Genomic DNA, 25,321 nt, shown 5'->3' on the forward strand with positions numbered 1-25,321 from the left:
GTTATTAGCATTGTTACTGTGTTAAAGAAACCTGGATGTTTGTTTTATAAAGTGTCAGAAATTCTCTGATTGCTTCTTTCCAGTGCTGTAAACCTGTTTCTGTGTCTCCTCTATTTGCTGGGAATTGGCTTTATCAGACACAGGGGTTTCCTTGTTTTGTTGCCTTTGGAAGGGGACAGCAAGATTGTTTCATAGTATTTTATACCTCCATCAGAAAGTTCATAATGTCTTGTAATCTTTATTTTTGTGACATTAACAGCTATTGATGATTATTGCCTATATATGTTCATTAATTACATTTTGTAAAAACAGCAACCTGTAACAAATATTCTATCGTTTTTCTCATTCGTCAACTTAAGTGTTCTGTAAAGAGAAAATTTTCCTCTTCCTTCATTTGGCTCCCTTGGGGTATAGTTCAGACAGAATAGGTAGGATATGTGCTTTATTTTTCCCTATACGTACCAGTTTTCAAATAATGTGGTGTTTCCTGGCATCTTCCAAAGGTGATGAATGAATGTGTACTTGTTAATTTTATAATTAATATTATTAAGAGTTCGTGTGTCAAATATGTTTTATATGGTGATTGCAGTTATCATATTTATCAATATTTAAATTGTTCAGTCTTTGACCAGTTGGAGCCCAATCAAGTCAGCTCTGGACTACTTCTGACATGGCCCTAATTGTCTTTGATAGCTTCCTTGCTTTCTGGTATGTTCCAGGTGCATCTTGTATGTATCCTACCCCAGACCGGGAATCAGCCATTTCTCTTAGGATTCCTGGTTTCTTCAATGGGAACTGTTATTTAGAGACCACATTCTGAGCGGTAAGTGTGCTCATTGCTTCTGGGCTGGTTATTATTGACAGTGGACAAAGAAAACACAAATTTTTAAACAAAAAGATTAATCCAATCTGACATGTCCAATTCAAATTCAGGACAACCTTGTTTTTACTTCACTTCATGGACATCACACCTGTAAACATATCCCTTCTCCTACGCTGAAAATCCTGATTGTAAATAACTTCCGTGTAATTACTGATTTGCTGTATCCCACATGACACACAATCACCCTCAGAGTAATTATACAGAAATTGTGATAACAATATGGCTGGTGAAAAGAGTTCAGTTTTTTCTTTGTCTTTCAGATATATCCCACCAAGGATGTACTGTCAAATTATCATGTTATAGAATTACTTAGAGTAGTTCCTCTGTGTGTAGCTATACCACCAACTGTTTATATAGTTGGGCTCACTTGCTTTTTCTTTAAATTTTTAATAATTTCTTTTTAAACATAATTTAATTTTATCATTATAAAAATATTTACATGATTGCAAAGTCGAAACCACAAAACGAGCTATTCGAAGTCTAGCATCCCCTCACTTCCCTCTCTTTTCCTGTACGTAACCATTTAAATATATGATTTATCACTTCCCTTTTTATATAAGAAAATATGTTGACATACTTTTCTCCTCTGTGTCATTCTTACTTGGCATATCCTGGCAACGACCTCGTAGTGACAAATGCAAGTCTTTGTATTGGGCTTCTGGATCTAAGTACTAAATAAGGACAGTGAACAAGAGTTGAATAGATAACCTGCAGATTCTCACTCCTCTCTCTCATATGCCACAGCTGGTCCGTCAGGATATAACTTCAACTCCAAAACCTGACCGCTTCTCAGTGGCCCAGCCACCATCATGGCCCAGGGACATCACCTGCTGCTAAGATTATTACAGTGGCCTCCTCACCGTTGTCTCTGTCTCCCCCGCTCTGGGCCCTGTGGTTTGTTCTCAGTACAGGAGCCATCAGGCCCAGAAGAGCAAGGATCTTCTCACCATGACCAGACCATTGCTTCTTCCTCTGCCATGTGTTGATGGCCTTGGAAGTAAGAGATGATGAGGGCGGATGGTACTTCCTTCCATCAGGTAGACACCTGGCAGATATAATCAGCGCTTGTGGTTTATATGATGTTTATTTTGTTAATATAAGCTTTGTATATGTCAATTAAGTCCTTTAATCCCTACAACAACCCAGTGAGGATGGTTTCACAATTTTCCTGATATTAGAGATGAAGCCGACACATGGATTTGAAAATTGCTTTCAACCAGGTAGTTCACAAATGGTAGAGTTGGGACCAGGATCCAGGGAGCTTGCCTCTAGACTCCAGGCTTTAAGCCAGTGCTGTCCAATAGAACTTTCAGTGATGAAGGAAATGTTCTGTATCTGTGCTGTCCAATATGGTCACCTCTAGCCACAAATAGCTACTGAGGATTTGACATGTGTCTAGTTCAACTGAGGAACTTTTTTTTTAAAAAACAAAGTCTTGCTCTGTTGCTCAGGCTGGAGTGCAGTGGCACTATCTTAGCTCACTGCAACCTCCGCCTCCCAGGCTCAAGTGATTCTCATGCCTCAGCCTCCCAGGTAGCTGAGATTACAGCTATGCACCACCATATTCAGCTATTTTTTTTCTTTGTGTGTGTATTTTTAGTAGAGACAGGGTTTCACCATGTTGGCCAGGCTGGTCTTGAACTCCCAATGTCAAGTTTATCAGCCCTCTTCAGCCTTCTAAAGTGCTGGAATTACAGGTGTGAGCTACTGTGCCTGACCGTGAACTCTGTTTTTAATTGTATTTAGTTTAATTCATTTCAATTTAAATGAGAACACATTGTCAGCCACGAACTCAGTTTAAATTGTATTTAGTTTTAATTCATTTCAATTTAAATGAGAACACATTGTGACTGTATTAAACAGCTCAGCTCTAAACCACTATACTATTATGCTTTTTAAATATGACCAGAAGAGTGGCACAGTTATTTAACTCTTAGTTGCAACGGTTATTTAAATCCAAAGATACAACATCTTTATGGGATTTTGGCTGCCACCCATGAATGTGAAGTCTTCTAAATGGTGCCATCCATAATCTATGAAACATATGCCTCTCTAATTTTAAAGCACTGTCAGACCAAAAACAGTTTTCCAAATACATTATGTTCCTTTTTATTGAAAGAAATAGAGGACAACCAAAGTGTTCTGACTCTAATTTGTCCTTACTTAGGGGCATAGGTGTGTAAGATAAAAGTAAAGAAAATCTAATCATAAGAAGTAGGGCATGACATTGCAGATTTAGCTGAAATTTACAAGTTCTATTTCTATTGATTTTTTATTGTACTTTTTTATTTTGGAAAATTTTAAATTTATAAAACTTTTTTAAAAAGAAGAGGAAAGAACAATCCAAGAAATCTTCACCAACAGGAATTAATCACGGTCATATTTGAGTCAGTCTTTTTTCCTTTGTATATAATATTTTTTAAACTATGTGAATTAATTCTCCCCTTTTTTTAAAAAAAAGCATATTATTGACTTAACCCTCCCCCACCTTGTCTATCACTTTAATCACAGTAACTCTCCTTATTCTCTAGAAATAGATACTATTCTGAACTTGGTGTGTATGCTTTCAGTGCATTTTGTAAACTTTTACATGTATATTCACATATACTTAAAAGTACATGATATTGTTGATGTGGGAATTTTTTAGAAAACATTTCTATAAATGATATCACACTGTGTGTTGTTGTGCACCATCTTTCCACTTGTCATTTCTGAGCTGTGTGCATTTTGATAGATTTACATCCAGAGTCATTCTATAATTATTAATTTCTAGGCACACACCACAGTTTATTCATTTCTTGCTGGCGGATATTTAGGTTGTGTCAGTTTTTCATTATTTCCCATCATGTTACAGTGAATGTCCTCGTACATATCCCCCAGTGCGTCTGTGCAAATATTTCTCTGCGCAGATAATGTTAAGATTATAGGCTTCACTCATCTTTGATATTACCAGGTACTTGCGAAGCACTTCCGGCTTGGACACCCACCAGCAGCATATGAACACGCTCATTTCCCCACACTGAGAGAAACATCTGATACCAAACAACTTAAAAATTTTGTCCATCTGAAGTAAGTAGCTTATTGTGGTTCTATTTGGAGTTTCCCTGATTGCTAGTGAAGTTCAACATCCTTCCATGTTCATTGGCCATTTGAATTTCCTTTTCAGTGAAATCCTTGAACCTATTAATTATGCTGCTTTCTTTCGAGTTGCTCGTCTTACTGATTTGTAGGAGTTCTTTATCATTTCTGGTTAGCAATCTTCTCTTACTGAGCATGTTGGAAATATTTGCTCCCTATGTACAGCTTGTCTTTTAACCTTCTTATGATTTATTTTGTCATGTAGAAGTTTAAAATTTTAGATTTAATAGTGGCTTCTAAAATTTCTTTTCTCATTCTTGTTGAACTGATTACAAGCCTTGTTAAATCATCATGTATTAAATTCTAGGAAAAGGGAGGAGACTCATATGTGACATGCTGAATTATTGGCTGATTGCCATTTCTCAGAGAAAAATACTTTCTTGTGCATATTTATAGCATTTCCTTAAGGAGCAAAGTCCATTTTTATATCATTGTGAATGTTTTGTTGTGGGGGTAATGATTTTTTGATATCTAACAATAAAATGTTGACAGTAGTAAAATCCTTGTAAGAGCTTATATAGCAAAAATGGATTTTTCTCTTCTTTGCACACTTTGAAAGTATTTATTAATGGCTCTTTTTCCTGGATTTTTCTGGTTATTTGGGTCTGCTATCTATAATTATGCTGAAAATGATGTCATATGTTTAAAAATTATTTTAGATATCATCTGTCTTTAGACAGAAATCATAGCAGACTAGAGGCAGTCTACCCGCTTTGAATCCCAGCCTTCCCACCTATTAGCTGGAAACCTTAGGTCAGCCACTTTAATTTTTTGTTTCTTAGTTTCTTAATCTGCAAAATGGGGTATCTATAAAATAGCATTGCAAGTGTTATGGGACTGCTGTGAAGATGAACTGAGTGGTAACGCCTCAGAGGGTCCTGCAGCAGTGCTTGGCATAGAGAAAACACACTACAAGGCCCGCAGTCATTGTCCCTCAACTACCTTAAGATTCTAACAAATGAGGAGAAACACTGTAGATTTAATGCTCTCTGGAAAGTATATTCAAGTCAAAGAGCAGCTGACGTCTCTAACTGTCATTTCATATGCCATTAGTGACACCAAAAAATAGATGAGCTACAGACAGTGCCCAGCACAACTGATCAATACAAAACTACCTTTTTTTTTTTTTTTTTTTTTTTTTTTTGAGACAAAGTCTTACTCTGTCGCCAGGCTGGAGTGCCATAGCGCAGTCGTTTTTTATAATAGCCATTTTAACAGGTGTGAGGGAATCAGGTCCCTTTGTTCTTTCCAAGCATTTTTCATGTGTTCTGCCCGCAGCTCCTGGCTGGCTGGATGCCAGGATCAGGGCGTGTGAATGCCCCTTCACAGCTTCCCCGGAGTGCTGGGCTCAGAGTGGGAAGAGCTGAGTTTGAGGCTTGGTCCCTTACTAACAAACTATTAATTAATATAACCTCTCTGGCTTTAGGGACTCTAGCAGACATGTGGTCATGAAAGACTGAGTGAAATTAACATGTGAAATCATGTAACAATGTGGGACTTTAAATAGTGAAAGTGGAATTTCACCAGAAATCTTTGATGGCCACAACTAGATGTTAAAATGAAAACAGATGCATGCATAGGACCGAACATAAGCCACAATATTTTATGTTTGCATTTCTGCACTCTCTCCTTACCTTGGTAAATCATTTTGAAACAAGCACCCCGCTCCCCACCCACCCTGCAGCCCTTCCATTCATGAATGATGCAATATTGAGCTGTGATATTTTCAGAAGTGTTTGCTGAGCATTGGCAGCTTAACTAAAAGCATTCTCTCTATTTTGCTCTTGCTGTTGCATATGGGATCACTGCTCTCACCTGTTAACCCCAAGCAGAAAATCCGCCTGCTGAACAATAGCTTGCAAACGCAGCATGGCACTCGGTGCCTGCATAAAGGAGTCAGCGAGCAGGGCGTGGGGTCAGACTGCTGTTGGGGGCAGGCTGTTTTCATTGGCACATCCCTTTTATGACGGATGTAGTCCTTGTTCTGCCATCTGTACCAGGCTGCACAGCATCTATTTATTTGCTATCCTTGAACTAACGGGGTATTTTCCCCCAGCCATAAATGGGTTGGTGTGAGAGAAGCTTCTCCTGCTGAGGGAGTCACTTCTGCACTGCATCCTCTTTGTTAATCTTCTGCAAAATAAGGCAGTTTTCTGTTAAAGAGAAAGCAATCATTAATTTTTCATAAGAGCAGCAAAGTTGTGAATAGCAGAGGACCTCTTGAATAAAGAGCTTAGGAGTTCCAATAAGAGATGAATAACAAAGCCCAGGGGGGAAGAAAAAAGTATATCCTTTTTTGTACTATTTATCATCAACCCCCCCTCACACCCCCTCTATCATCCCCTGTTAGGAAGGAAGAAGCCATTTATGCAAGCTAACAGTCCTTCAAACCTCATGAACCTTAATTTTAATCCTTATCAGTGCCTTTTAAAATGAATAATACAGTGACCTTCAGCTTTGTCCTATATTATGTGAGGTTGATTTGTAAAGACTGCTTTAGTTTTTTAAATTAAGGTGGAAGCTATATGTATTCTACTCAATTCTAGCATTAGTGCTGTCCCAAGTGTGGCATTTATGTTCTTTTGCTTCTTTGGTATAAATAAATATCAAAGTAGGAAGACCCGTGTGAATTCTACAAGGAATAATAAACTAAAATAATATGGCATTGATTTTGTTCAGGATGTCTAAGTGTGTTTTTATGATTGTGTATGTTTATAGCTTTTCACACAAGTGACATGAATTCTGGGCAATTAAAAAGGACATGATTTCAAGGCATTTAGGAAGAGAATCTGTTTTCTAATAGCTGTGCCTTTTACCAAGTTGTGGTTTTTGAGAAAAGCATTGTCAATTCCAGACCTCCACCTTGAGAAACTGGCGAGTTATTACCAATTTGTATTGTTTTACAGTATTATTGCCATGAGACCACATTAGGGAGCTTCATTTTGGCTGCTAACGTGCAATATGTGGATATAACAATTTAATACAGCCGCAGACAAAGATTCCTTTACACTGCATGTGTACTATTTTCTTCTTCAGTTCCTTCTGACCAAGGGTTCTTAGACTGTAGCTTTGAGTCTTATTAGTGAGGTCTCAATCCTTTCTCCTGTTGAGGGAGGGATGGGCCCCAGGAGCCTGTGAGCCTTGGACAGTCACAGAGTCAATTCGCTTACAAATAGGAGGGGACCCCATCGTGAAAGGCCTTCCACATGATGAATTTATGACAACTCATGTTCTCACGAATTTCGGTAAACTAACAGACAGACCCTATGCTGCTGGGCTAATTTCTCTGTCCACTTCTCTCAGTCCTTCTTAGATCATTAGTGTTGTTTTTTTAATCAACTTTTTGTTTCATTATATAAATTACTGAAGTATTATTTAAATTACTCAAGTAATACATAAATATCAACTCCTTGAAAACATCAAAGCATTATAGATAAGTTAAAAATCACCTTGGACCCCTACCACCGTACAAGTTCCTATAAGCCCTCCTCTCCCTAAGATCCTCGTCCCTCCCAGTAACAATTGCCAGGTTAGTCTGAATCCTCTGAAATATTTTTTATACATTTAAGCACAATAGTGTGAATCTATAGCACTAAGCAACTAGAGAGCATTGTTTTGAAAAGGCTTTTTCCCCTATTTAGGTATAAAATCGAATGTGTCTGTAGCTGGCTTTTTGCTAATATTTCTTTAAGATCTTTCCCTGTTAATTCATATAGACCTACTTCATTGTTTCATAACATTTCATGTTGTGCCTGTGCTGTAATTTATGTAGCTTTTCTCCTATTCAGGGGCAATTGAGTTCCAGTTTTTCACTATTAAAAATGCCACTGTGGTGCATGACATCTTATGCACATGAGTGCCTCTCTAGGTTTATACTACCGATGGAATTTCTGGGTTACAGAATATGCACATTTTAGATAGAGTCAAATGGCTCTCCAAAACGGAGTTAATGTACATTTCTCTTCTTACTAATGAGATTGAACCACTTGTCATATGTTTATTGGCTATTGGTGTTTCCTCCCTATTATTTGCTTATTCAAACACTTTGACCATTTTTATATTGGGTTATTAATTTGTCTAATTAATTTGTAGAAGTTTTGTGTGTATACATGTATATATATACGTACCCACACATATACATATGAATACACACACACTCACACACACACATATATATACATATACACACTGTATGTATGTGTTCCATATGTTAGTCTTCCATACTATGGCTTGTCTTTTCAATTTATTTATGGTGCCTTTGTCACCATTGTTTTTGACATAGATTAATTTTTTTCAATCTTACTCTTTTTTTCCCTCCAAATTTCCTTGTAAATATGCTGCAGTTATCACTTTAAACTTATTATTAGAAAAATAACCAGATTCATTTGAGGTTTGGAGCTGAGACTCAGTGCTGACTCCTTGCTGTCCATCCCTCGGTTGTAGGGGAGCCTCATGTGGGGAGGGAGTGGTAATCGCTACTAAAATCCATTTTCAGCAGCCTGGGATGATAATCAGCTTTGATCCGAATCTTTTCTTTCACAAATTTATATGGATTGAAGTTTGGGGCAATGCATATGTGGAGAGGGTGAGCACATTCATTAAACGTGGGAGGGTTTTTTCATTTTTATGTTTTGGTGGGGTTTTTTTTTTTTTGTAATTGGGAAGGAAAAGAAACAGTTCAGCAGTTTCCCTGCCATCTACTTTTCAGAAACTATGGGCCCACAACTCCCAAGGCTGTATTCTAGGTTTTATTGTGCACTTCAAATTGGGATATATCTCAAAACAGTTGCATGTAATTGGGTGATTATTAAAAACCATGAGCAAATGCAGAGTTTCTCGCCCAGAAAATGCTGCCAGTGTCCAACCTAAATGAGGACATTCTTCCCTTCCTGTTTCACAGTCCTGCCAGGAGCCCTATGAAGAAGGTAAGCCAGTTCGGGTGATGGGTACACCAGAGCTCAGACTTCACCACTACACAATACACACACGTAAGCAATCTGCACTCGCACCCCTAAATATACACATATAAAATAAATAAAAACAAATTTTGAAAAAGGTCAGCCAGGACAGGGCTTTTACCAGTTTGGTGTTCCCCAAACTTCAGTTATTTGCAAACCATCTTGACAAATGTTGCCCTAACAACTTGCCTCCTATGCTATTGTTTGCTTAATATTCTTAAACTACCTACTTATTGTTTGTAAATTTATTTAAAAGGATAAATTTAACCTTTGCCACTAGCCATAGATGGAAAACCAGTTTCACTTGTCATATATAAAATAGACAGTAACCATAAAGTAAACACAAATACAACAAATATTAGCGAAATACTCTGAGCCAGAGGTCTGAGAATGAAATCTTTTAACAAGAGTTCTTGTTTAAAAGCCTACCAAACTAAGATTATCCTCCTTGATATGAATAGAATTGAGAGATTGAAATATAAATAGAAAGAGATTGAAAAAGGAATAACTTTTTTTTATGAGACTCAGGGCCCTACTGATTAAAATCATGCATCAACTTAGAATGAATGAAACATACAGAACTTTGGGTGTCTGTTTTTGTTGGTACGAGGTCATCATCTGTGTATTCAGGGCACATACTTTGCCAGGCCATCTGTCTCCACACTATTTGGCTTCACACATAAGCACTGTTCCATCAGAGTCACAGAGCAACAAGGCTCTTTGTCACCATGAGAGAGGGAGACAGAGACAGAGATGGGGCAAGTGGCAGGAGGGAGACAGCACAATGACTCCAGAGGAATTGAAGCTTATATTGGGAAGAAAACAGCAGGATACTAGCTATAATGCACACAGTCACAGCCGTATGTAAAGTGCAGCCATGTTACTCAAGGGTCCATTTCTTTTGTTCTGGACTCTGATGTTACCATGCACCCACTGTGTTTTGTAAAAATACATTGAAATCATACATATAGTTAAAAAACAACCACATAATACTAAAAGGGTTATTAAATGATTATGTATTAAATTTATTTCCTACCCCATCTTTTTTCTCCTCTCATTGTACTCCCAAAGGCGCCAGTTTTAACCCATTCTATTGATAGACCTTCTGGTGGCTGGCTCCACATGTATGAATAGTATGCTTACACCTTTACTTTGCCACTTTAAAACAACATGCAATTTTTGCTGTGTCAGATGATACTTAATATTACTATCCTAACCTTTTCCTCTAGCTTAATTATGTTTTGGCCATTGAGAAGTCTCTTGTCAGTCTGATTCGCAGTTCTTTAGAGGTGATCTGTTTACTCCTGTGGAAACTTTCAGGATCTTTATTTTTGTGATTCTGAAATTTCACAATAATATATAAGATTTTATGCCCAAGTAGTTTGGATTTTTAAAAAGATGCCAACTCAGTTATTTCCTGTAATTTCTTAGTATTTCATATATTTTGCCACTGTTGTAAATGGTATCTTTTTCAAAATTTCATTTTCTGATTATTCATTTAACATATAGAAATACAACTAATGCTTATAGAATAATTTTGTACCCTGCACCTTGTTAAAGTCATTTATTGCAGCATTTTTCTACACTTCATTGGATTTTCTATGTTGACAATCATGTCATATGTAAATAAACAAAACTTCACTTCTTCCTGTACAATCTGATCTTTTATTTATTTTACTTAACTTATTCCCCTGGCTAGGAATTCTGGTGCATCATTGAATAGAAGTGGTGAGAGCAGACATTCTTGTCTTGTTTCTGATCTTAGGGAGGGAAATTTGGGCTTAAGTAATAAGTATTCAGTCTTGAGTATTACACCACTAAGTATGATATTAGTTGGATGTTTTTTTCTTTTGTATATGCCCTTTGTAATATTGAGGATGTTCCCTCTAATTCTAACTTTATTGAGAGCTTTTCCAGGAAGGTATGTTAGGTTTATTCTGATGCCTTTTCTGCATCTATTAAGATGATCATATGGTTTTGTTTTAGAGTTTAGCAATATAGTGGATTATATTGATTGCTGATTGATTTTTGAGTGTTAAACCAATTTTGCATTCCTGAGATAAACTGTACTTGTTCATAATACATTACTTTTTGCATATTGTTGGATTCAATTTGCTAAAATTGTGTTTAGAATTTTTCTAGGTTCATGAGGATATTGGTCTGTCTTCTTTGCTTATAGTGTCTTTGTCCAGTTTTAGTATTAGGGCAATGCTGACCTCACAGAATAAATGGGAAAATATTCCTTCCTTTCCAATTTCATGGAAGAGTTGTGTAGAATTGGTATTATTTCTTCTTCAATACTTGAAATAATTCTCCTCTGAAGCCATTTGGCCTGGAGTTTTCTTTTTGGAAAGGGTTTTTTTTTATTACAAACTCAATTTTATTAACAGATAAAGGGCTATTAGGTTATCTATTTCTTCTTGAGTAAACTCTGGTAATTTGTGTCTTTCAAGGAATTTGTTCATTTAAGTTCTTGAATTTGTTGGCATAAATTCTTCACATCCCCGTTTCTATATTTTTAGCATCTGGGAACAGTACAGTGATTCCACTTCTCTCAGTTCTGCTGTTAGCAATTTCTGTCAACTCCCTTTTTTTCCTCATAAGTCTGGCTAAAGCTTTTATTATTATTATTATTATTATACTTTTAAGTTCGGAAGTACATGTGCAGAATGTGCAGGTTTGTTACATAGGTATACATGTGCCTTGGTGGTTTGCTGCATCCATTGCCCCATCATCTACATTACCTATTTCTCCTAATGCTATCCCTCCCTTATCCTCCCACCCCCTACTGTCTCTCCCCTAGCCCTCCCATCCCCAGCAGGCCCCGGTGTGTGACGTTACTCTCCTTGTGTCCACATGTGCTCATTGTTCAACACCCATTTATAAGTTTTCTGTTCTTGTGTCAGTTTGCTGAGAATGATGGTTTCCAGCTTTATTCATGTCCCTGCAAAGGACATGAACTCATCCTTTTTTATGGCTGCATAGTATTCTATGGTGTATATATGCCAAAATTTCTTTTTTTTTAAATTTTTTTATTGCATTTTAGGTTTTGGGGTACATGAGCAGAACATGCAAGACAGTTGTGTAGGTACACACATGGCAGTGTGTTTTGCTTCCTTTCTCCCCTTCACCCACATTTGGCATTTCTCCCAAGGCTATCCCTCCCCACCTCCCCCTCCCACTGGCCCTCCCCTTTTCCCCCCAATAGACCCCAATGTTTAGTACTCCCCTCCCTGTGTCCATGTGTTCTCATTTTTCATCACCTGCCTATGAGTGAGAATACGCGGTGTTTCATTTTCTGTTCTTGTGTCAGTTTGCTGAGGATGATGTTCTCCAGATTCATCCATGTCCCTACAAACGACACAAACTCATCATTTCTGATTGCTGCATAATATTCCATGGTGTATATGTGCCACATTTTTCCAATCCAGTCTATTATCAATGTGCATTTGGGTTGATTCCAGGTCTTTGCTATTGTAAACAGTGCTGCAATGAACATTCGTGTACATGTGTCCTTATAGTAGAACGATTTATAGTCCTTTGGATATATACCCAGTAATGGGATTGCTGGTTCAAATGGAATTTCTATTTCTAAGGCCTTGAGGAATCGCCACACTGTCTTCCACAATGGTTGAACTAATTTACACTCCCACCAACAGTGTAAAAGTGTTCCTTTTTCTCCACATCCTCTCCAGCATCTGTTGTCTCCAGATTTTTTAATGATCGCCATTCTAACTGGCATGAAATGGTATCTCAATGTGGTTTTGATTTGCATCTCTCTGATGACCAGTGACGATGAGCATTTTTTCATATGATTGTTGGCCTCATATATGTCTTTTTTTGTAAAGTGTCTGTTCATATCCTTTGCCCACTTTTGAATGGGCTTGTTTGTTTTTTTCCTGTAAATCTGTTTGAGTTCTTTGTAAATTCTGGATATTTGTCAGATGGGTAAACTGCCCTTTGTCAGATGGGTAAACTGCAAAAATTTTTTTTCCATTCTGTTGGTTGCCGATTCATTCTAGTGACTGTTTCTTTTGCCGTGCAGAAGCTGTGGAGTTTCATTAGGTCCCATTTGTCTATTTTGGCTTTTGTTGCCAATGCTTTTGGTGTTTTGTTCATGAAGTCCTTGCCTACTCCTATGTCCTGGATAGTTTTGCCTAGATTTCCTTCTAGGGTTTTTATCATGCCAGGTCTTATGTTTAAGTCTTTAATCCATCTGGAGTTAATTTTAGTGTAAGGTGTCAGGAAGGGGTCCAGTTTCTGCTTTCTGCACATGGCTAGCCAGTTTTCCCAACACCATTTGTTAAACAGGGAATCCTTTCCCCATTGCTTGTTTTTGTCAGGTTTATCAAAGATTGTATAGTTGTAGATGTGTTGTGTTTCCTCCGATGCCTCTGTTTTGTTCCATTGGTCTATATCTCTGTTTTGGTACCAGTACCATGCTGTTTTGATGACTGTAGCCTTGTAGTATAGTTTGAAATCCGGTAGTGTGATGCCCCCCCCCGCCCCGCTGTGTTCTTTTTGCTTAGAATTGACTTGGCTCAAAATTTCTTTATCCAGTCTATTATTGATGGACGTTTGGATTGGTTCCAAGTCTTTGCTATTGTGATCAGTGTCATAATAAACATACGTGTGCATGTGTCTTCCCACTAGAATGATTTCTAATTATTTGGGTATATACCCAGTAATGGGATAGCTGGGTCAAATGGTATTTCTAGTTCTAGATCCTTGAGGAATCACTACACTGTCTTCCACAATGGTTGAACTAATTTACACCCTCACCACCCAGTGTTCCTATTTCTCCACATCATCACCAGCATCTGTTGTCTCCAGATTTTTTAATGATTGCCATTCTAACTGGCATAAGATGGTATCTTGGTGTGGTTTTGTTATGCATTTCTCTAATTACCAGTGATGATGAGTTTTTATTCATATGTTTGTTGACTGCATAAATGTCTTCTTTTAAGAAGTGTCGCTGGGCGCAGTGGCTCAAGCCTGTAATCCCAGCACTTTGGGAGGCCGAGGCGGGTGGATCACAAGGTCAAGAGATCAAGACCATCCTGGTCAACATGGTAAAACCCCGTCTCTACTAAAAATACAAAAAATTAGTTGGGCATGGTGGCACGTGTCTGTAATCCCAGCTACTCAGGAGGCTGAGGCAGGAGAATTGCCTTAACCCAGAAGGCGGAGGTTGCAGTGAGCCGAGATCACGCCATTGCACTCCAGCCTGGGTAACAAGAGCAAAACTCTGTCTCAAAAAAAAAAAAAAAAAAAAGAAGTGTCTGTTCATATCCTTCACCTACTTTTTGATGGGGTTGTTGGTTTTTTCCATGTAAATTTGTTTAAGTTCTTTGTAGATTCTGGATATTAGCCCTTTGTCAGATGGGTAGATTGCAGAAATTTTTTTCCCATTATGATGGTTGCTGGTTCACTCTAATGATTGTTTCTTTTACTTTGTAGAAGCTCTTTGGTTTAATTAGACCCTATTTGTCTATTTTGGCTTTTGTTGCCATTGCTTTTGCTGTTTCAGTCATGAAGTCATTGCCCATGCCTATGTCCTGAATGGTATTGCCTAGGTATTCTTCTAGGGTTTTTATGGTGTTAAGTCTTATAATTAAATATTTAATCCATCTGGATCTAACTTTTGTAGAAGTTGTAAGGAAGGGATCCAGTTTCAGCTTTCTGCATATGGCAAGCCAGTTTTCCCAACACCATTTATTAAATAGGGAACTTTCCCCATTGTTGTTTTTGTCAGGTTTGCCAAAGATCAGATGATGTAGATATGTGGCCTCTGTTCTGTTCCATTGGTCTATATCTCTGTTTTGGTACAAGTAACATGCTGTATTGATTACTGTAGCTTTATAGTGTAGTTTGAAGTCAGGTAACATGATGCTTCCAGCTTTGTTTTTTCTTGTTTTGTTTTGATTTTTGTTTAGGATTGTCTTGGCTATGCAAGCTCTTTTTTGGTTCCATATGAAATTTAAGGTGGTTTTGTCCAATTCTGTGAAGAAAGTTAATGGTAGCTTGATGGGGATAGCATTGAATCTATAAATTACTTGGGGCAGTATGGCCATTTTCACAATATTGATTCTTCCTAACCATGAGCATGGAATGTTTTTCCATCTGTTTGTGTCCTCTCTTATTTCTTTGAGCAGTGGTTTGTAGTTAGCCTTGAAGAAGTCCTTTACATCCCTTGTTAGTTGTATTCCTAGGTGTTTTATTTCCTTTGAGGTAATTGTTATCGAGAGTTCACTCCTTATTTCACTCTCTGTTTGTCTGTTATTGGTGTACAGAAATGCTTGTAATTTTTGCACATTGATTTTGTATCCTAATGCTTTGCTGAAGTTGTTTATCATCTTAAGCAGATTTTGGGCTGAGATGATGGGGTCTTCTAAATATACAATCATGTCATCTGCAAATAGAGACAATTTGACTTCCTTTTTTCCTAATTGAATATGCTATATTTCTTTTTCTTGCCTGACTTCCCTGGCCAGAACTTCCAATACTATATTGAACAGGAGTGGTGAGAGAGGGCATCCTTGTGCCAGTTTTTAAAGGGAATGCTTTCAGTGTTTTTCCATTCAGTATGATATTGGCTGTGGGTTTGTCATAAATAGCCCTTATTTTGAGATATGTTCCATCAATACCTAGTTTGAGAGTTTTTAGCATAAAGGCTGCTGAATTTTGTCAAAGGCCTTCTCTGCATCTATTGAGATAATCGTGTGGTTTTTGTCTGGTTCTATTTATGCAATGGATTATGTTTATTGATTTGTGTATGTTGAACCAGCCTTGTATCCCAGGGATGAAGCCAATTTGATTGTGATGGATAAGTTTTTGATGTGCTGTTGGATTTGTGTTGCCAGTATTTTATTGAGGATTTTCGCATCGCTGTTTATCATGGATATTGGTCTGAAATTTTCTTCTTTAGTTGTGTCTCTGCCAGGTTTTGGTATTAGGATGATATTGGTCTCATAAAATGAGCTAGGGAGGATTCCCTCTTTTGTATTACTTGGAATATTTTCAGAAGGAATTGTACCAACTCTTCTTTGTACCTCTGGGAGAATTTGGCTGTGAACACGTCTGGTCTTGGACATTTTTTTGTTGGTAGGCTATTAATTGCTGCCTCAATTTAAGACCTTGTTGTTGATCTATTCAGACTTTTGACTTCTTCCTGTTTTAGTCTTGGGATGGTGTAGGTGTCCAGGAATTTATTCATTTCTTCTAGATTCACTGGCTTATTTGCATAGATGTATTTATAGTATTCTCTGATGGTAGTGTGTATATCTGTGGGTTTGGTAGTGATATCTCCTTTATCATTTTTTATTGTATCTATTTGATTCTTCTCTCTTTTCTTCTTTATTAGTCTGGCTAGTGGTCTGTTTTGTCGATAATTTCAAAAAACCAGCTCCTGGATTCATTGATTTTTTTGAAGGGTTTTTTATGTCTCTGTCTTCTTCAGTTCTGCTCTGATCTTAGTTATTTCTTGTCTTCTGCTAGCTTTTGAATTTCTTTGATCTTGCTCCTCTAGTTCTTTAAATAGTGACATTCGGGTGTTGATTTTAGATCTTTCCTCATTTCTCTTGTGGGCATTTATTGCTATAAATTTCCCTCTAGACACTGCTTTAAATGTGTCCTAGAGATTCTGGTATATTTTGTCTTCATTCTCATTGGTTCCAAAGAACATCTTTATTTCTGCCTTTATTTAATTATTTTTTGAGTAGTCATTCAGGAGCAAGTTGTTCAGTTTCCATTTAGTTGTGCAGTTTTGAGTGAGTTTCTTCATCCTAATTTCTAATTTGATTGCACTGTGGTCTGAGAGACTGTTTGTTATGATTTCCATTCTTTTTCATTTGCTGGCATTTTCTGAGGAGTGTTTTACTTCCAATTATATGGTCAGTTTTAGAATAAGTGCAATGCGATGCTGAGAAAAATGTGTATTCTGTGAATTTGGGGTGGAGAGTTCTGTAGATGTCTGTTAGGTCCACTTGGTCTAGTTCTTAGTTCAAGTCCTACATATCCTTGTTAATTTTCTGTCTTGTTGATCTAACATTGACAGTGGGGTGTTAAAGTCTCCCACTATTATTGTGTGGGAGTCTAAGTCTCTTTGTAGGTCATTAACAGCTTGCTTTATGTATCTGGCTGCTCCTGTATTGGGTGCCTATATATTTAGATAGTTAGCTCTTCTTGTTACATTGATCCCTTTACCATTATATAATGCCTTTCTTTGTCTCTTTTGATCTTTGTTGGTTTAAAGTCTGTTTTTATCAGAGACTAGGATTGCAACTCCTGGTTTTTGTTTCTTTTCTTTTCTTTTCTTTTCTTTTTTTTTTTTTTTGTTTTTTGTTGTTGTTGTTTGTTTTTTGCTTTCCATTTGCTTGGTAAATCTTCCTGCATCCCTTTATTTTGAGCCTATGTGTGTGTCTTTGCATGTGAGATGGGTCTCCTGAATACAGCACATCGATGGGTGTTGACTCTATCCAATTTGCCAGTCTGTGTCTTTTAACTGGGGCACTTAGCCAATTTACATTTAAGGTTAATATTGTTATGTATGAATTCGATCCTGCCATTTTGATGTTACCTGGTGTTTTTGCCCATTTGTTGATGCAGTTTTTTCATTGTGTCGATGGTTTTTACAATTTGGATTATTTTTGTGGTGGCTGGTACTGGTTTTCCTTTCCAGGTTTAGTGCTTCCTTCGGGAGCTCTTATATGGCAGGCCTGGTGGTGACAAAATCTCTGAGCGTTTGCTTGTCTGTAAAGGATTTTATTTCTCCTTCATTTATGAAGCTTAGTTTGGCTAGGTATGAAATTCTGGATTGAAAATTCTTTTCCTTGAGTATGTTGAATATTGGCTCCCACTCTCTTCTGGCTATAGGGTTTCTGCTGAGAGATTTGCTGTAAGTCTGATGGGCTTCCCTTTGTGGGACCCAACCTTTCTCTATGGCTGCCCTTAGCACTTTTTCCTTCATTTCAACCCTGGTGAATCTGATGATTATGTGTCTTGGGGTTGCTCTTCTTGAGGAATATCTTTGTGGTGTTCTCTGTATTTCCTGAATTTGAATGTTCGCCTGCTTTGCTAAGTAGGCCTACCTTGCTAGGTTGGGGAGGTTCTCCTGGATAATATTCTGAAGAGTATTTTCCAACTTGGTTTCATTCTCCCTGTCACTTTCAGGTACACTGATCAAACGTAGATTTGGTCTTTTCACATAATCCCATATTTCTTGGAGGCTTTGTTCATTTCTTTTCACTCTTTTTTTCTCTAATCTTGCCTTCTGGCTTTATTTCATTGAGTTGATCTTCAATCTCTGATATCCTTTCTTCCACTTGATTGATTTGGCTATCAAAACTTCTGTCTGCTTCAGGAAGTTCTTATGCTGTGTTTTTCAGCTCCAAACAGTTGTTTATGTTCTTCTTTATGCTGGTTATTCTAATTAGCATTTCATCTAATCTTTTTCAACGCTCTTAGCTTCCTTGCATTGTGTTAGAACATGCTTCTTTAGCTCAGAGAATTTTGTTATTACCCACCTTCAGAAGCCTGCTTCTGTTAGTTTGATACTCATTCTCCATCCAGTTTGTTCCCTTGCTGGTGAGGAGCTGTGATCCCTTGGAGGAGAAGGGTGTCCTGGTTTTTGGATATTTCAGCCTTTTTGCGCTTGTTTCTTCACCTCTTCATGGATATATCTACCTTTCATCACTGAAGTTGGTGACCTTTGGATGGGGTCTCTGAGGAGATGTCCTTTCTGTTGATGTTGAAACTATTTCTTTGTTTGTTAGTTTAGTCAGTCTCCTCTGCTGCAGGTCTGCTGGAGTTTGCTGGAGGTCCACTCCAGACCCTGCTTGCCTAGAAATCACCAGCGGGGGCAGCAGAACAGCAAAGACTGCTGCCTGTTCCTTCTTCTGGTAGCTTTGTCCCAGAAGGATACCTGCCCCATGCTAGCAACAGCTCTCCTGTATGAAGTGTCTGTCAATCCCTGCTGGGAGGTATATCCAATCAGGATACACAGGGGTCAGGGAGCCACTTGAGGAGGCAATCTGACCCTTATCAGAGCTCTAATGCTGTGCTGGGAGATCATCTGCTTCCTTCAGAGCTGGCAGGCAGGGACTTTTAAGTCTGCTGTAGTTGTACCCACAACAGCCCCTTTTCCCAGGTGCTCTGTCCCAGGAAGGTGGGGGCTTTATTTATAATCCCTAATGGGCTTCTACCTTTTTTCAGAGATGCCCTGCCCGGAGAGAAGGGAGTCTAAAGACAAAGTCTGCCACAGAGGCCTTGCTGAGCTGCTGTGGGCTCTGCCCAGTCACTATGTAAACTTCCCAGTGACTTTGTTTACAGAGGCTAGGTTAAAACCGCCTACTGGAGCCTCGGCAATGGCAGACGCCCCTCCCCACAATCTCGACTGTCCCAGGTTGAGCTCAGACTGCTATGCTGGCTACGAGAATTTCAAGCTAGTGCATCTTAGTTTGCTGGTCTTTGTGGGGGGTGGGACCCGCTGAGCCAGATCACTTGGCTTCCTGGTTTCAGCCCCCGTTTTCAGGGGAATGAGCTGTTCTGTCTTGCTGGTATTCCAGGCACACTGGAGTATGGAAAAAAAAAAAAAAAGACTGCTGCAGCTAGCTCAGTTTCTTCCCAAATGGTCACCCAGTTTTGAGCTGGAACCCCCGGGTGCTGGTGTTGTAGGCACCAGAGGGAATCTCCTGGTCTGTGGGTTGTGAAGACTGTGGGGAAAGCACAGTATCTGAGCCAGAGTGCCGGAGTGCCAGGAAATGTCCCTAACGGCTTCCCTTGGTTGGAGAGGGAGCTCCCCAGCCCCTTGTGCTTCCTGGGTGAGGCAACGCCCCACCCTGCTTCAGCTTGCCCTCCTTGGGCTGCACCTACTGTCTAACCAGTCCCAGTGAGATGAACCAGGTACCTCAGCTGGAAATGCAGAGATCATCAGCCTTCTGCATCCCTCTCACTGGGAACTGCACACCAGAGTTGTTCCTTTTTGGCTATCTTGCCAGTCCTCCTTCCAACAACATCTGGCTAAAGGTTTATCAATTTTATTGTTCTTCTCAAAGAACCAGCTTTTTGTTTCATTAACTTTTTCTATTTTTTTCTTCTTACTGTGTCATTGTTCCTATCTTCATTATTTCCTTCTACTTAAAGTTTGATTTGCTCTTTTTCTTTAATAGTTTTTTAAGGGAAAAAACTAAGACTTTTTTTCTTTTCTAATATAAGCTATAAAATTTCCTCTAAAAACTGTTTTAGTGGCATCCTCCAAATTTTGATATATTGTATTTTGATTTTCATTTGGTTCCAAATAATTTCTAAATTCCCTTTTGAATTCATCTTTGATCCATGAATTATCTAGAAGTATGTTGTTTTGTTTCCAAATATTTGAGGATTTTCCAGAGATCTTTCTGTTGACGTTTTTTAATTAATTCCACTGTGGTCAGATAATACATTTTGTGTGACTTTAATTATTTTCAATTTAAAAAGACTTATGGACCACTGTCTGATCTATTGTTATAGATGTCCATGTGTTATTGAAAAGAATGTGTATTCTGCTGTTTTGGGAGTGAAATGCTCTATAAATGTTCATTTTAAAAATTGCTTGATGATGTTGCTCAGATCTTCTATTTTCTTATTGATTTTCATTCTATTTGTTCTATATATTATTGAGACAGAAGTATTTAAAATCTGACTATATTTTTGGATTTGCATGTTTCTTCTTTCAGTTATACCAGTTTCTATTTCATGTCTACTAAAGCTTTGTTAGTAGGTGCATAGACATGATTTGTGATTATTTATGTCTTCTTGATGAAGTGACTCCTTATCATTATGAAATGACATTTTTCATCCCAGGTAATACTTTTTGATCCGAAACCTCTTTTGTTTGATATTACTACAGCTTTCCTTGATTGGTGTCAAGCATAGTATATATTTTTTTCATCCTTTCACTTTTAACCTGTTTGTGCCATCACACTTGAAATGTGTTTCACGTAGGTAACATATAGTTGAGTCTTGCTTTTTAATCCAATTTGACAATCTCTTCTTTTTAATTGGGTCATTTAGAGCATTTATATTTCATGTGATATGTGATGTGATTAGGTTTATATGCTAGTTTTTGTGGGAGGGTTTTCTCCCATCTCTTCTTTTCTTCTCTCTCTCTCTCTCTCTTTTCCTGCATGATTTTGGATTAAATGAACAGTTTTTACAGTTTCTTTTTGTGTTCCTCATTGGTTGTCTTTTAGGTATTACTTTAGGACTTACAGTATATATCACAGTTTACTTTCAAGTGATTTTATGCTCACATATAGTGTAATCATTTTGCAATAGTATATATTTATTTTCCCCCTCCCAATATTTTTTGAAATTATTGGAAGATATTTAACCTCTACAGATTTATAAACCCCACATTGTGATATTATTTTTATTTAACGTTAATTGTCAAACCCTAGAAAAAAACCTAGGCAAAACCATTCAGGACATAGGCATAGGCAAGGACTTCATGACTAAAACACCAAAAGCATTGGCAACAAAAGCCAAAATAGACGAATGGAACTTAATTAAACTCCAGAGTTGCTGTACAGCAAAATAAACAATCGTTAGAGTGAACTGGCAACCAACAGAATGGGAAAAAAATTTTGCAATCTACCCATCTGACAAAGGGCTAATATCCAGAATCTACAAAGAACTAAAACAGAGTTACAAGAAAAGAAAAACAAACAAACTCATACAAAAGTGGGTGAAGGATATGAACAGACACTTTTCAAAAGAAGACATATATGAGGCCAACAAACATATGAAAAAATGCTCATCATCACTGATAATTAGCGAAATGGAAATCAAAACCACGTTGAGATACCACCTCATGCCAGTTAGAATGGCAATCATTAAAAAATCTGGAAACAACAGATGCTGGAGAGGATGTGGAGAAATTGGAACACTTTTACACTGTTGGTGGGAGTGTAAATTAGTTCAACCATTGTGGAAGACAGTGTGGCGCTTCCTCAAGGACCTAGAAATAGAAATTCCATTTGACCCAGCAATCCCATTACTGGGTATATATCCAAAGGCTTATAAATCATTCTATTATAAAGACACATGCACATGTATGCTCACTGTGGCACTGTTTACAATAGTAAAGACTGGAACCAACCCAAATGCCCATCAATGATAGACTGGACAAGGAAAGTGTGGCACATATACACCATGGAATACTATGCAGCAATAAAAAACAATGAGTTTGTGTCCTTTGTAGGGACATGGATGAATCTGGAAACCATCATTCTCAGCAAACACACAAGAACAGAAAATCAAAAGCCACATGTTCTCACTCATAGGCAGGTGTTGAAAAATAAGAACACATGGACACAGGGAGGGGATCATCACACACTGGTGTCTGTTGGTGGGTCCAAGGGAGGGACAGCGGGGGGGTAAGGAGGTCAGGGAGGGATAACATGGGGAGAAATGCCAGATGTAGGTGACAGGAGGATGGAGGCAGCAAACTACATTGCCATGTGTGTACCTATGCAGCAATCCTGCATGATCTGCACATGTACCCCAGAACCTAAAGAACAATAAAAATAAAGTTAATTGTCTCTTAAAGTGATTTTTTAAGTTAGAAGTAAAACATACACACACACATCTGTATATATATATGTACATGCGTATACATACACATATGTACATACATACCCATTTCCAATACTCTTCATCCTGTGTATAAATTTTTGTTTCCATCTGGTATTATTTTCATAATCCTTAAAGAATTTTTTTAATTTTATGGTAAAATCTGATAGTGATGAATTCTCTTAGCTTTTGTATGTCTGAAAAAGTCTTTATTTCCCCTTTATTTTTAAAAGATCTTTTACTAAATATAAAATTTTAGTTTGACAGTTTTTTCTTTTCAGTATTTTAAAAATACTGCATCATTATCTTCTCACATGCATTATTTCTGTCTAGAAATATATTATACAATAATCCCTGCCTTGATTCTCTCTATATAATGTACCTTATCTGAAGGTATTTTTAAGCTTTTCTGTTCCTCACTTGTTTTGAGCAAGTTGATTATGATGTACATTGCTTTAATTTTCTGTATACTTCTTGCACTTGGAGTTTATTGAATTTCATGGATCTCTGGTTTTATTGTTTCTATCACATTTGGACATTTTACATCCTTATGCCTTCTAAGTTTTTTCTTTCCTGCCCTCTCTTTGTTTCGGGGACTCCAATTTCCTAAGTATAGACTACTTGAAGTTAGCCCACAGCTCACGGATGCTCTCATTTTATAAATTCTCTTTCCCTTTGTCTTTCATTTTAAATATTTTTATAGCCATGTCTTCAAGTTCAGTAATCTTGTTTTCTGCAGTCTCTAATTTGTCATCATTCACATCCAATGTAATTTTTATCTTAGACATTGTAATTTTCCCGAAATTTTATTTTAACCTTTGGAAATATCTTCCATGTATCTACTTAACTTTTTGAACATTTGAAATGCAGTTATAGTAACTAGTAATTCTGTGTTAATTTGGGGTCCATTTCGATTGATTGATAAGATATCCTCTTATGGTCCGATTTTCCTGCTTTTTGTGTGCTGGTTAATTATTGACTGGGTACCAGATATTGTATATTTTACTGTGTTGCTACCGGACATTTTTGTACTCCTATCAATATTCTCAAGCTTTGATCTGAGACACAGTCTCATTGCTTAGAAACAGTTTTATCCTTTGTCCTCACTTTTAAGATTTGTTAGGTGATACCAAAGCAGTGCTTGGTTTCGGTGTTTTTATTCCCTACAATTGAGGCAAACTGTTCTGTGTAAGTCAGAGAAATGTAAGGTTTCCCAATTCTGGGTCTATTGTGAGTAGCAGGCACTGTTATTCAGCCCTTTTGTGTGGGTTTTCACCTGGCCTTAGGTAGTTTACTCACATACATATACTTTTCAGTACTCTGCTGAATACTCAAGAAGGACTATCTTTATTTATTTTTATATTTATTTATTTTCACCCAGGCTGGAGTGCAGTGGCATGATCTCAACTCACTGCAACCTCCTCCTCCCAGGTTCAAGCAATTCTCCTGCCTCAGCATCCGAAGTGGCTGGGACTATAGGTGCATGCCACCATGCCTGGCTACTTGTTTTGTATACATATACATATATACATATATATATATATACACACACACATATACATATATATACACATATACATATATACATATGTATACACATACATATACATATATACGTATATATGTGTATGTATACATATATATATGTGTATGTATATATATATATATATATATATATATATATATATATATATATATGAGAGAGAGAGAGATGGGGTTTCTCCATGTTGGCCCAGGCTGATCTCGAACTCCTAACCTCAAGTGATCCCCCCTCCTTGGCCTCCTAAAGTGCTGGGATTACAGGTGTGAGCCACCATGCCCAGCAAGAAAGTCCTGGTGTTTTCTCTCTGTGAAGCACTCTCAACTCCAGTACTCTTCTCTGTAAACTCCACCTGCCTCGGTCTCCTCAGACTCAGCTTCATCTACTCAATATGAGGAGCCCGCTGGGCTCTGCCTGCATGTGCCCTCTCATGCTGTAGCCTGGAACTTCTCTCCAGGCAGGGAGCTCAAAAATCACCAGGCCCATCTCATTTGCTTCCCTTCTCTCAAGGATCACTGAGTGTTGGCTGATGTCCAGCGTATTGTGTACTTTTGTTTCGTATATTTTGTCCTGGGATGGAGTGAGGGAGGTTAGGTGGGAGGATAAATCAAGTTCCTATTATTCCATTTTGGCTAGAGGTGGAAATTTGGCATTTACTCGCATTTTAGTGGGGTTTTAGTTAGGATAAGAAATAATGCATGTGCTCATTCCACTGTATTGACCCAGGAGCACATTGTATATTTTTTTTTAATGCTGCTGCTTCTGAGCTTGTAGCCTCTAACACTTAGTTCGTGGTTTTGTTAATTATTTGTCCAAGTTTATATTCTCTAAATGGACTTTTTGAGAAGTGGGAACTGTGTCTCATTCACTTTGGGATAGTCTCAGTGCTAAATTGAAGCTCTATAAATGTTTCCTGACTGGATTAGTGAGTTAATACTGTTGTCTTATTGGTGAAATTACAAGTTAAGAGAGTCAAGACTGAAGTTAAGGGTGCTTTTTCATTAAACCTTTGTAGGGAAATGCAGTTTACCCTTCAGGACATTATTCTTTTCAGGCTGCAGCTTTTAATGTTAACATTGGCACCCTCTTCAGCCTTTGTGGCAGGAAACACTTCTTAAAAATGTTGTCACACATTTTCCGGTAGAATGTTTATGCAGCATTTGGGGGAATTTTATTCTTGGCCATTTATCC

The 25,321-nt window shown here is 37.8% G+C and overlaps 1 protein-coding gene across 32 annotated transcripts in view; it reads left to right on the forward strand.

Annotated features, from left to right (window-relative positions):
• The window catches only part of LOC128930265 (uncharacterized), a 54,758-nt gene that overhangs the window by 23,819 nt on the left and 5,618 nt on the right, over nt 1-25,321 (forward strand). For 20 of the 32 annotated variants that reach the window (XR_013530153.1, XR_013530154.1, XR_013530151.1 and 17 more), the window contains 3 exons: nt 720-823; nt 1,628-1,920; nt 3,837-3,952. Coding sequence is in view for 17 of the 32 variants with exons in the window: in XM_078357682.1 (XP_078213808.1) it covers nt 1,888-1,920; nt 3,837-3,952 (149 nt within the window). In the remaining 15 variants the exon portion in view is untranslated. Of the gene's footprint in view, nt 1-719; nt 824-1,627; nt 1,921-3,836; nt 3,953-8,921; nt 8,947-25,321 lie in introns of all 32 variants that reach the window. The other 12 variants (XR_013530159.1, XR_013530164.1, XM_078357692.1 and 9 more) reach the window with 2 other exon arrangements.

Source organism: Callithrix jacchus, chromosome 20 (assembly GCF_049354715.1).
Source record: "Callithrix jacchus isolate 240 chromosome 20, calJac240_pri, whole genome shotgun sequence".
Lineage (NCBI taxonomy): Eukaryota > Metazoa > Chordata > Mammalia > Primates > Cebidae > Callithrix > Callithrix jacchus.